The sequence below is a fragment of the Chlorocebus sabaeus genome, chromosome 4 (assembly GCF_047675955.1).
Source record: "Chlorocebus sabaeus isolate Y175 chromosome 4, mChlSab1.0.hap1, whole genome shotgun sequence".
In the NCBI taxonomy this organism is placed as follows: Eukaryota; Metazoa; Chordata; class Mammalia; order Primates; family Cercopithecidae; genus Chlorocebus; species Chlorocebus sabaeus.
In genome coordinates this window covers 501,297-516,717 of record NC_132907.1, presented here as the reverse complement: position 1 = coordinate 516,717, position 15,421 = coordinate 501,297, and the positions used below count along the sequence as shown (strand labels likewise).

At 37.1% G+C, this 15,421-nt stretch overlaps 2 protein-coding genes across 23 annotated transcripts in view; one reads left to right on the top strand and one right to left on the bottom strand.

Annotated features, from left to right (window-relative positions):
- The window catches only part of CAST (calpastatin), a 112,734-nt gene extending 100,528 nt beyond the window's left edge, over positions 1 to 12,206 (top strand). For 14 of the 19 annotated variants that reach the window (XM_073014575.1, XM_007979194.3, XM_007979176.3 and 11 more), the window contains 7 exons: positions 2,308 to 2,412; positions 3,116 to 3,208; positions 4,492 to 4,536; positions 4,960 to 5,052; positions 7,551 to 7,622; positions 9,186 to 9,244; positions 10,177 to 12,206. In XM_073014575.1, the coding sequence (XP_072870676.1) occupies positions 2,308 to 2,412; positions 3,116 to 3,208; positions 4,492 to 4,536; positions 4,960 to 5,052; positions 7,551 to 7,622; positions 9,186 to 9,236 (459 nt within the window). In that variant the 3' untranslated portion in view covers positions 9,237 to 9,244; positions 10,177 to 12,206. The remainder of the gene's footprint in view (positions 1 to 2,307; positions 2,413 to 3,115; positions 3,209 to 4,491; positions 4,537 to 4,959; positions 5,053 to 7,550; positions 7,623 to 9,185; positions 9,245 to 10,176) is intronic. The other 5 variants (XM_007979204.3, XM_073014574.1, XM_073014573.1 and 2 more) reach the window with 1 other exon arrangement.
- The window catches only part of ERAP1 (endoplasmic reticulum aminopeptidase 1), a 50,049-nt gene that overhangs the window by 4,171 nt on the left and 30,457 nt on the right, over positions 1 to 15,421 (bottom strand). For 2 of the 4 annotated variants that reach the window (XM_007979110.3, XM_007979101.3), the window contains exon 19: positions 12,008 to 14,043. The exons of 1 other annotated variant lie outside the window; for it this stretch is intronic. In XM_007979110.3, coding sequence (XP_007977301.3) covers positions 13,888 to 14,043 — 156 coding nt within the window. In that variant the 3' untranslated portion in view covers positions 12,008 to 13,887. Of the gene's footprint in view, positions 1 to 184; positions 301 to 12,007; positions 14,044 to 15,421 lie in introns of those variants that run through there. One more of the 4 variants, XM_007979117.3, reaches the window with a different exon arrangement.

The following is a 15,421-nucleotide window of genomic DNA, read 5'->3' as shown; positions in this document are numbered from 1 at the left end:
CTGTGAGGCAAGGCTGTGGGACCAAAGCTTTTCCAGACTTCCTTGACTAATCACCTGTGCAATACCAAATTATACATTACCGAGGAGACCACAGTACATCAAATTATAAAGGGATTGCCCTAAACCAGATCCCCATCTCCTTTGCTTGAGAACAGTGCCTCATTTGCTAGATGGAGATGAAGTAACTTTAGTGAAGTCAGCTATGCTTCCATTCCTTTTGATGTAGCATCAAAGCATATTTAGTGCTGCAGTCTGAGATTCTGATGGATTTTCATCCTGTTGGGTCAGCTTCAGGATCATCTGAAAATATCCAGAGGCACAAATGACAAAGCCCAGACCTGGCCCCAGGCAGCTCTACCATTAGCAGCTATAATCCTGGATTATAATAAAGCACTTAAAACCAGTAAAATGCCCCGTGTGTGTGTGTGTGTGTGCACGTGCATGTGTGTGTAACCACACCCACAATGAAAAAAGTCCCCATGCAACAGAAAGGAAGAACCATTAATAGCCTCGGCTGCCATTTACACTTCAGTTCTTAATATTCAGGCCAGAGATTCTGCCCCGATGGAGGCTATCAGTAAACATCTGCAATCAGAAACTTTTTTGCCTTTAAGAAGTAGGTTTTCCAATGACGCTTCTCTGATCACATTTCCCATCAGAGAGTCTTGTTTTTAGTTAACATTTTATTTGAATATGTCACTAAAACAAGGTATAAAGCTTTATTTAGATAAAAATATTGGGAAATCAAAGAGTCAAGCCATGATAATTCACGGGAGCCTTCTTTGCCGAGATTATTAGATTGTTACTAGCAGTGTTACGTACACTGAAAGCATCTGAAGACATGCTTTCAAAGATCTGTGTAGTAAAATCACTTCAACAGGAAAAACTGCTTCAAAGAAAATAGAAGATCATGGATGTGACTAAGCCATGACAGGGAAAAGCTTTATCAATCCCAAGACCTGGGTCCTATTCACTTTTTAACAATTTGTTTTCAAACAACTGACTTAGCTTCCCTGAGCTTTTTACCTCCAAAAAGCCTGCTTAGTTCACTGAGAACCATTGTGGGCATCAAATAAAACTGGATAGTGTATGTGAAAACACTTTGAAAATCAACTGGAAAGTTCTATACAGTATTGGACAGAGTTCAGCATGGTATCTTATACAATGTAGATATTAAACACATTTTAATTGAATTCATTTAGAGGTGGAATTTTGAATGCAATGTGTTGAAAAATATTTTGAAACAAAACTTAAGATTTTGCTATAATAATACTACTAATAATTTACCATTTGTTGGGTCCTAACATACAACTAGTACTGTTTTAAATGCCTTTTCAATCATTTGCTTTTCTCAGCAACTTAGGAGTACAGGTACTACTGTTATTCACATTTCATGGCCAAGGAAGCTGAGGCTGAAAGAGGTTAAATAAGCTGCCTGAATCATACAGTAAATAAATGTTAGAAGAACTAAGCTATCTTAGTTACAGTGACATTGTTGTTCCATAATTTTTTTCCTCTAGAATACCAGCTCCCATTTCTGCAATTTAGCTTCCGTGAGCTTCCTAAAGATGAAAAGAGAGGTTTCCCCACCAGTTCAGAAATTCTCTGAAGTCTTTCAGGCCACTCATACCAGTGTGGCAGAGAAGCCCCTTCCACTCTCCTGACCCCAGATTGTCTCTGGGGTTTTGCGTTCTAGGAGGTATTAGGATGGCAGTGCCGAGCTCCATGGCTTCCCACAAACTGCGGGTCTTGCTGTACTTTATGAAATGCACCCCTCAAGATCTTAGAGTCTTAGAGAGGACCCACAGAACCAAAGAAACGCTCACCCTCTAGAGTTGCAGAATCCTGCTTCCTAACCATCTGACAACATTAGTGGATATTTGTTTTCATATCCAGTTTTCTAATGGTGTTTAATTTCTAAATGAAAGGCACACATGGTTGGTTCATTTGCTTTTGGACCCTTTATGTGACCTCCAGGTCACCCACTGGATGTGGCTCCTGAGGCTGCCACTAAGACCTCCTTAACCTGGGGATCTTCACCAAGAGATGGGGAGGGTGGGTGGAAGGCGCTGGCCCTCCAACCCCAGAGGTTGACATGATGCTGCTGCTCTTCTCCTGATCTTCCATTCCTAGCCTTCTCTTCTCTGACCCTGTCTACTCCCCTGCCCCAGCCCCAGCCCCAGCCCCAGATGTCTTTTTCTACCAAGGAAACAGGTTCCCTCCTGAAAAGATGGAGTTCCTGGGCTAATTTGCCTCTGATACAGTTTGGCTAATGAGTGACTAATTCAGCATTATTTACTTTTTTAGCAGAGTGACAAAGACCTCGATGATGCCTTGGATAAACTCTCCGACAGTCTAGGACAAAGGCAGCCTGACCCAGATGAGAACAAACCAATGGAGGATAAAGTAAAGGTAAAAAAAAAAAAAAACAAACAAATTCACTAATAAGTGAAATTTTAATCCTTGGGTCTTGACTCTGTCATTGTCGTAGGAATATTGATGTGAATTTAACCTATATTTTAAACATGAAATTATAATGAATAAAAAAATCAATCTGTACTCCCCTGGACGGGAAGGTCACTGAATCTGTGACAAAGACACCAGCGGAGCCTCCCTGAGGAGATTGCGTGGCTTCGTCCCATGCAACACAAGCAGTCAGCACACCCATTCAAATTAGCTGTCGTCCTTCAGGGTTGCTTATAAACAAGCAAAGTTGTAAATATGACCTCTCTAAATGGCAGGGCATAGTGGCCTGATTTTTTTTATTAGAAAAGTGAAACATACAGAAAAAAAGAAAAAGATATTTTATACCTTTGGGTTCTAATCTCCTAACATGGTTTCTGAGGATAATTATTTAATCATTTATTTCCATTTAAAATATAGCTAGAAAATTCACAGATATGAATTGACATACAGAAGCATATGGGATTATACATTTTAGCCAACTAGCAGTCTGTTGAAGTCATCTGTGTTGTTCTGTTGCTTAAAAAATAAAAACAGACCATATGTTTTGCCTCATAAAAGTACAACAAATGCTGAATGCTACATTTGACAATGTATTTTCTAAGTGAAAGAGGAAATGAATATTAATTCTATCTGCTCACTGTTTATATAGGAAAAAGCGAAAGCTGAACATAGAGACAAGCTTGGAGAAAGAGATGACACTATCCCACCTGAATACAGACATCTCCTGGATGATAATGGACAGGTAAACTGAGGCAAATTGCTAGATCGGATTTATGCTACAAAGATCTTTAAATTCAAACCTCCTTGAAATAAATAGTAGCTGTACTCTTTTACAATAGCATAAAGACATATCATGACTGACTGCTTTTAATGTGTCACCAAAGCTGACCAGCAGGTAAATATTTATTTGAGCCAATATCATTGTATATGCATATGCTAGGCTCTGTGGTATAAACAGGGTTGAATACCGTTCAGTGAGTCACTGATGCTTAAGAGTAATCCAAGAAATGTGATTCTCTCTTTCAAGAAAAGGCTATAAAAATCACTAAGGTGATAGGATTTCAAAGGAAGCAGTGTCTGTTTAAGGACAGTAGAAAAGGAGCTGGTGTTGGGATAATTAATAGGGCAAATTAATAAGGCAGCTCCAAGACCTGGGGTCTCCCTATCTTCTTCTACATCACCATCAGCACTACTGCAAGTGAAGCCAGGCAAAGCAATATTCCCAATCACAAATCCTGTTTCTCTGCCAAAAAGTCCCTGGCCTTTTGTCTCCCACATGATAGAAACCAGTCTTTCGTAGGTCAACCAGGCCTGTCCCCCACCTCTTTCCTATTTGGTTTCTAACTTTTGAGTCAATTAGATGATAAATAACCCTTTCCATGCCTGTTCATCAAACAGAAAACAAGGAAGACCAAATTACACCCTTCTCTTTCTGTACTGATTCATTTTGGTGAGATGATTCCTGGTTTAAATAGCACTGTCAGCTTCAGGGTCTCCTATCACAGGAACCAATTCTCCTTGCTTGCATTCAGTATTCCACAAGATAGCAATTCCACGTCCTGCTAGAGCCCTTCCCACTTTGATAGTACCAACTCACCCTGCTTCCATTCTTTGGGAAATTTATTATTTAAGGTCCTTGCCTTTGAAACTGGGAAAAATCCCTGATGACTTTCTGACTGTAATAAACTATAGTAAATAAGATATAAAAACACAAGTAACTTTTTATAACACTTTAAGTAGAATTATAAGTAACAATACATGATGGCAGAAGGTTCACAAATAGTGTTACTTTCACTTCCAGGACTCTTTCATATGTTTTCCCCAAGTCTATAGATATGATTATAAAGAATAGTAATTAAGCAAAGCTGCTAAAGAAATTGTGGGGACCCAGGTTTATTAGTTATTGCAAGTCTACACTCCATTTTATCCAAGTCAAGTCATTGGATAATAGATTCTCTACTGCCTAAACCTAAGTAAACCTTTACAAATATCTATGCTTAACCAATAGTCTGCCTTCTTTTTAAGGACAAACCAGTGAAGCCACCTACAAAGAAATCAGAGGAGTCAAAGGTAAAGACCATAGGAACATATTTCCATTACATTTTGTTTTATTCTAGCCATAGGATTATTTGGCATTTTAGAAAACTAAAACATATTGAATGCCTACTCTGCCTGGTACTTCGCCAGAGCATGCATATAAATGTGTGTGACCATTGTTTAAACTCTCTTTTAGTCTTCACAAAAGCCGTTTAGGATAGAAAACTGAGGCTCAGAGAATACTAAGCAACGTTTATTAAAAAGTAGAGGGAAAAAAAGCCATCAAGATTTTCTTGTTTTTCTATCTCCTTTACAATACATTATTATTAGTATAGAATGTCAGTAAGTTTTTTTCTTATAGAAACATCTTTTATTTGTAAGTGAAGTGGGAAAATACCCCATATTGCATTTTGCCTTCTGCTTCTTCACTGATGGTTATTTCTACTCATATCTCAGAAATCTGCAGATGACCAAGACCCCATTGATGCTCTCTCAGGAGATCTGGACAGCTGTCCCTCCACTACAGAAACCTCACAGAACACAGCAAAGGTACTGTGCTTTTCCACATAGATTTTCTTTGAAATGTGTGTGTGTGTTTATGTGTACATACATACAACTTTTATTGACTGGTCTATCTATCTGTCTGTCTATCTTGTAACAGGGTCTCACTCTGTCGCCCAGGCTGGAGTGCAGTGGTGTGATCTCAGCTCACTGCAGTCTCTGCTTCCTGGGCTCCAGTAATCCTCCTACCTTAGCTTCCTGAGTAGCTGGGACTACAGGAGTGCACCACCACACCCGGCTAATTTTTGTTCTTTTTAGTAGAGATGGGGTTTTGCCCATGTTGCTAGGCTGGTCTTGAGCTCTTGGGCTCAAGTTATCTGCCAACCTCTGCCCCCCAAAGTGCTGGGGTCACAGACTTGAACCACTGTGCCTGGCCCTTATAATTTTTAAACTGTAGAATGAATCAAACGATGACATAGATCTAGAACCTGAAAGTGAAGAAAAGAAAACATACCTATAATTCCACTGCCCCCAAAACAGTATTATTTTGTGGATTTCCTTTTTTTCTATATGTATGTTTTACATAATTTTACTTACAGTGCACTTATAAAACACTGCTTATTTCCTAACTGCTACTTTGTTATTTCCATAGACACCATTTTTATATCTCCACACTATATGGTTGTGCCACAATAATGCTATGTCTGTGTTCATTTGAAGTGAGAGCAGGGCCTAACTACAGCAGGCGCTCTCATGCTCGTTTGCTCTCTGGAGCTTCCTCCCCTTTTCTGTCTGCTTAGCCCAACTGGTTGACTCTTCATTCCTCAGGGCACAGCTCAAGCATCAGCTCCCTAGGGAAGACTTTCTTGTCTTACTTCTTCTCCCTTCCCAGGCCAAAGTTAGAGGCCTCTCTTCCATGCCCTTCTTGCTCTCCGGTTACCTGTCTGTGCTTGTGTATCACACCACTGAGCTGTGCATTCTATACAGTAGTGACATGTCTTTTACCTTTGTGCTCCTCATTAGCAAAATGCCTGGTTCTTAGCAGGTGCTCAAAACGTGATTAAGAGTGAATGAGAAACAACTTGTAATTCAACAAGTGTGCGGCATTTTCCCTTAAGCTACACCCTCTTGTAAATCAAATAGAAGGAAAAGTGAAATGAGTACCTCCTTATTTTCAGAAGAGTTAATTCTGCAGATCTCAGGGTGCTATTGTTTTGGCTGTTGTAAGGCGCTGCTCTGGATCACTGAATTGTCAGTGCTTCCATATTGGGTAGTTTAATTTTTAGACCACCTCAGCATTCTATCTCTCATGCCTGGTAACGCGTAAGTAATGCCTTTTTTGGTGAATGGACTTTATTTTTATATGTAACCTGCTCCAGCTTTCCTTGATTGCTTCCATTGTTCATTTCTCCTCCATAACACTGAAAACACTGAAAACTTTGGCACACAAAAGTCAGTCCTGATAGAGACAAGCTCTGTTTTGTTTTTTAAATAAATTTTATCGTGTATATTTGAGGTTTACAACATGGTATTTTGGGATGCATAGAAATAATAAAATGGTTACTGCAGGGAAGCAGATTTACATACATGTCATCTCACACAAAAGGCAGCTAAAATCTACTTATTTAACAAAAATCCCTAATACAATTTTGTTAACCTTAGTCCTCGTGTTATACATTAACTCCCTGCATTTGTTAATTCTGCGTATCTGCTATTTTGTATCCTTTGACCTATATCTCTGTTTCCTCCTCTTGTTCCCTACCATGGTCGCCATGTTTTATTCTCTGTATTTTTGAGCTTTTTATTTTATCTATATTCTACGTATAAGCAAAATCACTTTTCTTTCTGTGTCTGGCTTATATCATCTAGTATAAGGTCTTCCAAGTCCATCCATGTTGTGGCAAATGGCAGGATATCATTTTTTAAGGCTGAATAATATTCCATTATGTATATATATATGACATTTTCTTTATCCATTCATCAACAACTAGGTTGTTCCCTATCTTGGCTATTGTGAGTAATGCTGCGGTGAATATGGGAGTGCAGATATCTTTATAAGGCGGTAATTTCATCTCCTTTGGGTATATGCCCAGAAGAGGGATTGCTGGGTCATATAGTAGTTCTACTTTTAATTTCTTTAGGAACCTCCATACCGTTTTCCATCATAGCCATACCAATCTACATCCCCACCAGCGGGGTACTAGGGTTCCCTTTTCTCCACACCCTTGCCAACATTTAACATCTCATTGACGAGCTCTGTTTTGATTAGCAAAATAAGGTCTGGGTGAGTCATGCATCACGGGAATTGGCAGAGCATCAACGTCACCCACATTTCCCTCCTCATTTCTATCCTCTTTTCCCTCCTGCTGTAAACAATTCTCTGACAATCACCATTGTTCAAAAAATCATGAAAAAACACCCAAAGTCTTCCATTATTTAATTAAATTGGAGATCTCAGAATAGTCTGGATTAATTTAACTGCAGCCTAGTTAATTGCTAGATGGATTGATGATAGCCATAGCCTCATTACATTTCCTTTGCTTTAGGATAAGCGCAAGAAGACCGCTTCCAGCTCCAAGGCACCTAAGAATGGAGGTAAAGCAAAGGATTCAGCAAAGGTAAATGGAGCAGTAAATACACTACAAATTAGTTTAGCAGTTACACAGAGTGGGGTTTATCACTTCAGTCATTTAGTTTCTTACTGGAATCTATTTAGAATAAAAGATTTCTTAAAGTATTATCTATTCCAGAGTATGCCTTGGTAAAGTAATTGAATTTTTGTGTGTATATATGTATTATATATACTATATAATATATAATATAATATAAATATATTATATATAATAATATATAATATAATATAAATATATTATATATAATAATATATAAATATAAAGTAATATTAAAAATATTAAAATATTATTTTAAATTATTATTTAAAATAATTTAAATATTATTATTAAAATATTAAAATAAAATAAAAAATTTTTTTTTAAATTTATTATTATTAAACTTCAAGTGGTAGGGTACATGTGCACAACGTGCAGGTTTGCTACATATGTATACTTGTGCCATGTTGGTGTGCTGCACCCATCAACTCGTCATTTACATCAGGTATAAAAAAAATAAAATTAAAATAAAAAATAAAAATAAAAAATATAATATATAAATAATACAAAAATAAATGATATATAAATATAAATAATAATAGATAATATATAAATATAATATAAATGTAAATATAATATAAATATATATTATATATAATATATATTATATATAATAAATACATATATATTTTTTAAGTAACTGGTGCTTTAAAATTCTAAATGAAGGTTCTTGACACAACTCAATTTGCCTGTGTTTTGCCTGTGTTTCTTGCCCTAATTAAAATACCACCATAGTATGTGGTTTATATAGATTTTAGAACATGGAAGTTGGAAACTTCCTATGATTAAAACTACTCAAGCTGTGATCAGAAATAAAAATTGGATTAGACAACTTCTAGGTCCCTTCAAATTCCAAGAACATATGATTTAAATGATTATTACTATGATCCCCTGGCTATAAGGAGTTAAAGGGCTAGCTTTAAAGACAATAGTCCAGTTACACCAAAGCTTTTAAAAAATATATTAAAATCTTCCTGTAGTAGATTCCCTTAAGGGATATAGGAAACAGCATTGATAATTGACAATTATGCCATTATATCTCAGATTAAATACCTATTTGCCCATTATTTAATTTCAGTTATATGAAGTACTTAATCAGCCCTTTAAAAAATAATAGAAAAAAATAATAGAAAGCATAATAACCATATATGATGAGTGGATTTGCTGGACAACCATGACCTTATGTACAGGAAAAGGAAGGATCACCATGGAATGACACATTGCCATTTAAGAACATCTATGCATATTTTGTAACCTACCCTAGCCTTAAAACAATAAAGCTGAGAGTGATACATTGAGGATCAGGATCACTTAAGGTTATTTTTAGCTAATAAACTTGAGGAGGAAGAACTCACAATGTTTTGGCCAAATGAAGAAGAGAAACTGAAAGGACCATCTTATTTTTCCCCACTGACTGCCGCCTTTTGTCCCCTAATTCTGAGAAGGCTATATCTCCTCATACTTAATACAGAAAAGAAAGAGCTCACGGATGGTTTTTGCTTTCCCGTTTAGACAACAGAGGAAACTTCCAAGCCAAAAGATGATGAAAGAAATACAAGTTAAAGTATCTGGTAAGTTGGCTGTTTATTTGTAAATGAAGACAACTGTACCTTCTGCCAGTTCATGTGTTATAGATGAGAGAAGTGAAGTCCACCTCTTGAGTAATTCATGCTCACTTTACACTGTTGGCATGAAATGCATACTGCAAGCTCTACAGAGTAAGCGCTCATTCTTCGAAAGCACTAAATGGGATCACTGTGCTATTGAAATGTTTAAAAACCTTAATCTTGTAATTAAAAGCTTTTTAAAATATTAGGCCAGGCACTTAAAATGACCATCTGAGGCTAGTTGAATCTTTGAAATCCAAATGCTCATTACTGCAGGTTATTGTGGCAAAGCAAAATTAGCATGTTACAACTTAGCAAAATGTCATGAAGATATTGGTATTCCCCAAAATACCAGTACGTGGTGGGGTGGGGAGAAGTACCCTTTAGAGTCTGGTGGAAATTACAGGGTTTTGGGAACAAGGGCAAAGGAAAAAATTGGCCATTTTTATTTGTCATTATTTTGGAAAGTAAAGTACTGTATCTGACTCTAATTTATGGTTACTGAAGAAATTGGACAGATGAAGGAATTTCTGAGATCTTCAGAGCTGGGCCCTTATCTTAATCTTCAGAAAGGAGAAGGCCTAATGTAAGCCTTAAAAGCATACAAGCACTTACTGACCAAAGCGTAAAAGAAATCAAGTATAGGTTAAATCGAGTTCAGCTCTCTCACCATGATCTATCTGTATTTCCTATAAAAAAGGAGCTTTATTAGTTAGAACTGTTCTAACATTTTTCCCAAAATTAAAAAAATTCTATTAATCCACTTTCATGTTGACTTATAGGAAATTCCTTCTTGTCTGTTATACAATGCTTTTGCTAAGTGGTATTTACTATGCCTGTAACAAGAAAATTACATATTAAATGATTCACTGCATTTTTTATTTGAATTTTTCAAGGTATCTGCATATAAAATCTTCAGCTGGTGGAAGGTGACTTTTGAAGAACAAAAGTCTTTGGCAACAAAACAGTTGTTCTGGGTGATTTCTAGACTGGTTTTTGTTGAGCCTTTGAACATCCTAAATATTGGTTTGTTATTCTTTTCCAGAAAGAAAATGAATTTGACTGGTTCACCTGTGTTATTGTACTGGGTATTGATAAACTTTGAATTTTTTTAATTGCCTTCAATTGGGAGAGAAAGAAAGCTTTATATTTGTAATAAATATATTTGATAAAGTTTCTTAAAGCAACACCAAAAAAAACAAAAGAAAATCTAAGCGAATTTTTGCACATTCTACACACAGTGCCTGTAAATCTCATTTGTATTTTTAGTTTGCACTTAATTTTTTTGTTAGTGTTTGGAAAACAATGCTTTAAACATTCTTCAATGTTCTGATTTCTTATTACCCCCTTTCCTCTTGGGCTTTTGAACTGTATTTGATGTTGCTTTGGGATAATGTTTATAAGTCAAACATAAGATATTGTACATTGGGCACATATCTCCTCTTGGGCTGCTAATAATAAATTAATAACAGGTAACCTGGACAAACCAGGAAGCACCAAACCCCTTTTCAGCTTGAACTCTTCTTTGCCAGGTGTGAGGACTTGTGCATCTTACAGTCAGCACAGAACACACTGAGACTTGAATCAGGTCAGCAACAGAGCAAAATATAGGTTAGATAAGTCCTTGTGTAGCAAATTTCGAGCATAACAAATAAAATCTAATCCTTAGGGTATTAATCTGACTTGAACTCTGTTGGTTTACCATGTTAGTAAACTGTGCTTTCTGTTATCTATACATAAAACCTGAGCAGCAACTTGTCCTTAGAACTATTGCCACATTAGTCTTTGCACTGTACAGCATCTGGCTTTATGGAACTTACATTTACCAAATACAAAAAGAAACTTCTGCTTTAAAAAAAATTATATATATATAATTTTAAATCTGCATTTCCCCCACAGCAGTGTAAGTAGGTTCTGATGTCCTACCACTTTGAGTGGTTTCTCAGATCTTTCTGAATATTTCCTGAACATTGCACTGATATCATCGATTAGAATTTTGATATTTAATTTCATCCTTATTTCCTGGTAGTGAATGCAGGAAAAGATGTCAGGTACATAACATAAAACAGATTGGGAATTTCTTGTTTCCAAAGGGTATGGCCTTCCTTAGCATCAGTTTGAAGCTTTTGTTATGACTTAGCTGACTTGTGGCAGCGGGGCAAGCAAAACCAGTAAAACACTGCTTGTAAATGGCACCACATCTTGTTAACCTCCCTGCCAAATAAGTCTCTGAAAGTCATGCACGTACCTGTGGGATTTCACACTCCACCAGCTTAAAATGCTATGTCTCTGTCCATCAGAAATAGTCATTATTCTATTGTTAAGGCAGCAACAAGAAAAGAAAAAACACTTTTCCTGAGGGATTTCTAACTATGTATCTAATCCTCCCATGTGGGCAGTAGAGGTGTTTGCTTTTTTGTTTTCTTTTTTTTTAAGAAAAATCTTGACGCCTTTGACACTGACAGATGTGTCTGCAAGGATATGGCTGCAGTATTACTAATTTCCATGCGTATCTAGAAGTATTTTTAAATGGCATACCAAAATCCAGAAGTTTAAAGATGCCTATAAAAGTAAACATTTATTTAAGGTACTCTGAATATGCCTTCTTTTTAAATTAGAAATATCTTCAAAACTTGGGTGTTTGTTAATAATAACTGGAGTAAGCTACAGGATCTAAAGGAGCCCTTTTTACAATCTAGTTAGGAGAAAATAATTGCAAATACCCACTTAGAGGCAAAGAACAATTTTTATTACCAAAAAGCTTTCTGCACATTGTTGTGGCAACATTGTATCTGTTTAGAAAATGGGCTTTTCCAAAAGCAAATGAAGGTAGGTTCCTCAGGTGACCAAAACTGAAAATCAGTATTTCCATGTTTCACTAATCAAGGCATAAAATAAAATTAAAGCAAAATATTTTACATTAAAATCTTGGTTGTGTATTTTTTTTAAAAGGGAAATCGTTAAAAGGGTGGAAATTACCAGTGATTTCTATTTTTATTAAACCATTCACTACAACAAGCAAGTATAAAAATTCCAATTCCACTTTTATACCTATTTGTTGTGGTGAATGGTTTAATAAATTGGAGATTTATGTCCAGAAGTCACTCTATTCTGTCGTGTATTAGAGGAACACATTTTGACATTTTTCATATCAATCATATTCCCGTATCTTGAAATTTCTGCCTTATATTCAAAAAGTTCAGTCTGAATTCTTTGCCAGGCGTGAGGATTTCCGCACCTTATAGTCGGCGCAAAACACGCTGCAACTTTAATCAAGTCAGCAACACAGCACACTGTGGGTTAGATAAGTCCCTGTGTAGCAAGTTTTCAGAATAAGAAATAAAATCTAATTCTTAGGGTATTATCTGACTTGAACTCTGTTGGTTTACCATGTTAGTAAACTGTGCTTTCTATGATCTGTACATAAAACCTGAGCAGCAACTGTGTGCTGAAGCAACTGTGTGTAAAGTCTTCACAAAAGACTTCAAAGCCAAAGAATGCCCTATTTGCTAATATGAGCAAATATTTTGTTTCACAATGTACTATCATTTATTGGTGACCCTGCAATAATTTACTGTCAGTAAATGCCAGTAACTAGTTATTTAGAAATTGTAAACTAGGCCAAATAAGAAGCAGAGAGAGAAAAGAATCACCTCCCTAAGAAAAGGGTTTTCCTACAGACTTGAATGCACTCTGCTTTTTCAGAAGAGATACTGTGTCAGTCAGGGAAATAGATGACACTCAGAATTATCTGAGGGGGGGGGGTTCTATAAAAAGACTTTTTGCAAAGTACAAGCACATTATGTGGAAACCACAAGTCCTGCCAGGACTAGTAAAAGCCAGGCTCCCACTGAGGCCCCTAATCCTGAAGGGATGAGGAGGGAGCAGTTACCAAAATCCAGAGGTGGAGAAGGCTGTGTGGAAAAGAGGGTCCCCTCTCAGGAGCTAAGACCCTCAGGGGACGCCAGCCCAGGGCATCCAGTAAGGGAATCAGGGAAGAACACCTACTGCCTCCTCCGACCGCAGCTCCAGCTCTCTGGCTCCCCACTGACCAACATCCAAAGGGCAAGGAAGCTTGAGGACTTGGCCTTTACAAGTCAGCCCCTGGGCATGGAGCAAGGAAGAGAGGGGTGGGCAGCGGGTCTGGAGGGGTCAGCGGGGAGAGCCAGAGCTTTAACCCAGCCATCATCTGGCTTAGTCTCGGATCCAGGTATCCATTGTTCAGTAGTCGACTATTCAGAGTCTTTTGAGGAAATTGATGAAACAGTTTATGAATGACAAATGTGGGGCACAGGGTTTTGGACACTGGGGGGCTTAAGCGTAAAATATAAAATGAGAAGAATAAGGCACGTCATTCCTCTGTGGCAGGGAACCCAACACTTGGGTTTACATTGCAGGACAACACCTGTGATGAATGAAACACATGGTAGCGATAGCCCACTCACGAAAAACTAACAGCCAGTCTTTTCACTGGGACACTCAAAAAATGAGTTGAGGGGGAAAAAAGTATCTTCAGCTGGAGCCAAAACAGCCATCTCTAGTTTGAAAATACACTCAACAAAATGTTGGTGATTAGAGATAACAGGAACCTGGCAAGGGAGGAATTTTTACAGAAGTTCAAACTTTTCACTTTGCAGCCACACTCTGATTTTATCAAAATTCTTATCCATCCAGCGGATGTTTTCTTCAATGGTTTCAATTGTCTGTTGGACACAACGGAGCTGAGAACCATTTTCTTTCAAAGAGCTGAAGAATCCTTTTACCTTGTGAGGAAAAAGTGAGTTTTAAAAATTAATTTTATTACATTAACCAGATGTAACTTTAGTTAAAACTGAAGCCAAAATTCCAGCATTTGTCAAAATTCTATATAGAAGGCAGTCCCAGCTGTCTGAATAGGATTATGCACACATAAGCTGTATGAAGGCAGTCCCAGCTGTCTGAGTAGGATTATGCACACATAAGCTGTATGAAATGAGCTCACGCCTCATGATGTCAAGTTCTGTGTTTTTTCTCTGCGTTCTTTTGTTTATTCCCAGCTGCGAGACTTTAGAAGACTTCACTGTTTACCATTTTATAATTAAGGTTTAATTGTGTCTATTTAATGTGTTATTCTGTTCTATACTCACAGATGCAAACTTCATTTTTTAAAAACATGATATCTAAAAAGCAGAATGTGCCGTCTCTTCTTTGCCAAGCAAAACAGTTACCACCATATAAGTGCCGTCTTCCTCCATGGGCCTGGCCTTGTATGTTATTATAGAAACACTGTGGGGAATGGGATTCTTAGCAAGTTATGGTGGTAAAACCCAAACCTTGCCAAATTTTTTTAACCTAATCTACAATTCATGTATTGTTGTCTCAGAGTTCCCCATGATTTTAAAGAGATAAGAAACTCTTGTCTATCTCCTGAAGAATATCTTTGTTCTTGTTTCATTTCTGGGTATCTTAACCTCTTGAGCGCACATGACAGATAGGCTGGCTTTGCCACAGGATTGGCCATTGTGCGATTCTGTTTCACCTTAAAGGGTTATTACCCTTTTCCCATACATTTTCACAGCAATAATCCATCAATTTTTGATTTGGTATCCAGGAAGCAAATGTAGGCCAAGATGTATTATTTATTCAGCATAGATTCCAGATAGTCAATTCCTTAGAAATCCATGTCATAATACCATATTATTGGTTTGGGAATAAAGAGGGGAGTAGGAATGGGTTTTAGAAAGATAAGATTTCCATTTTAAATGATGCAGAGTTGTTTTTATATGTCAATACAGTACAACTTTTCAATGAGCAGAAGGCATGGCCTCCTGCTGTAGCAACCTGGAAAATACTTCTCCACTGTCTACCTTAAGTTGTAGCTCAACCTACTGCTTCATACACGCTCAGAACACAAGATTAATTCACAGTCAATTAAAAATCACTTTGAGCACTATTCAACAGTCAAAGCACATCAATAATCTTACTAATTGCTCAAATCATTAATCCTGAAGGAGCTCATTATGATAGCTCCACTAAAAACAGACCTTCTACAACAGCGAAGCCAGCTGCTAACCATTACTCTTACCCTTGACCTGACCCAAAAATCATCTCTTCTGTCTTCACCTGTCTTGGAAATGCAACATCTCAACTGAATATTTGATT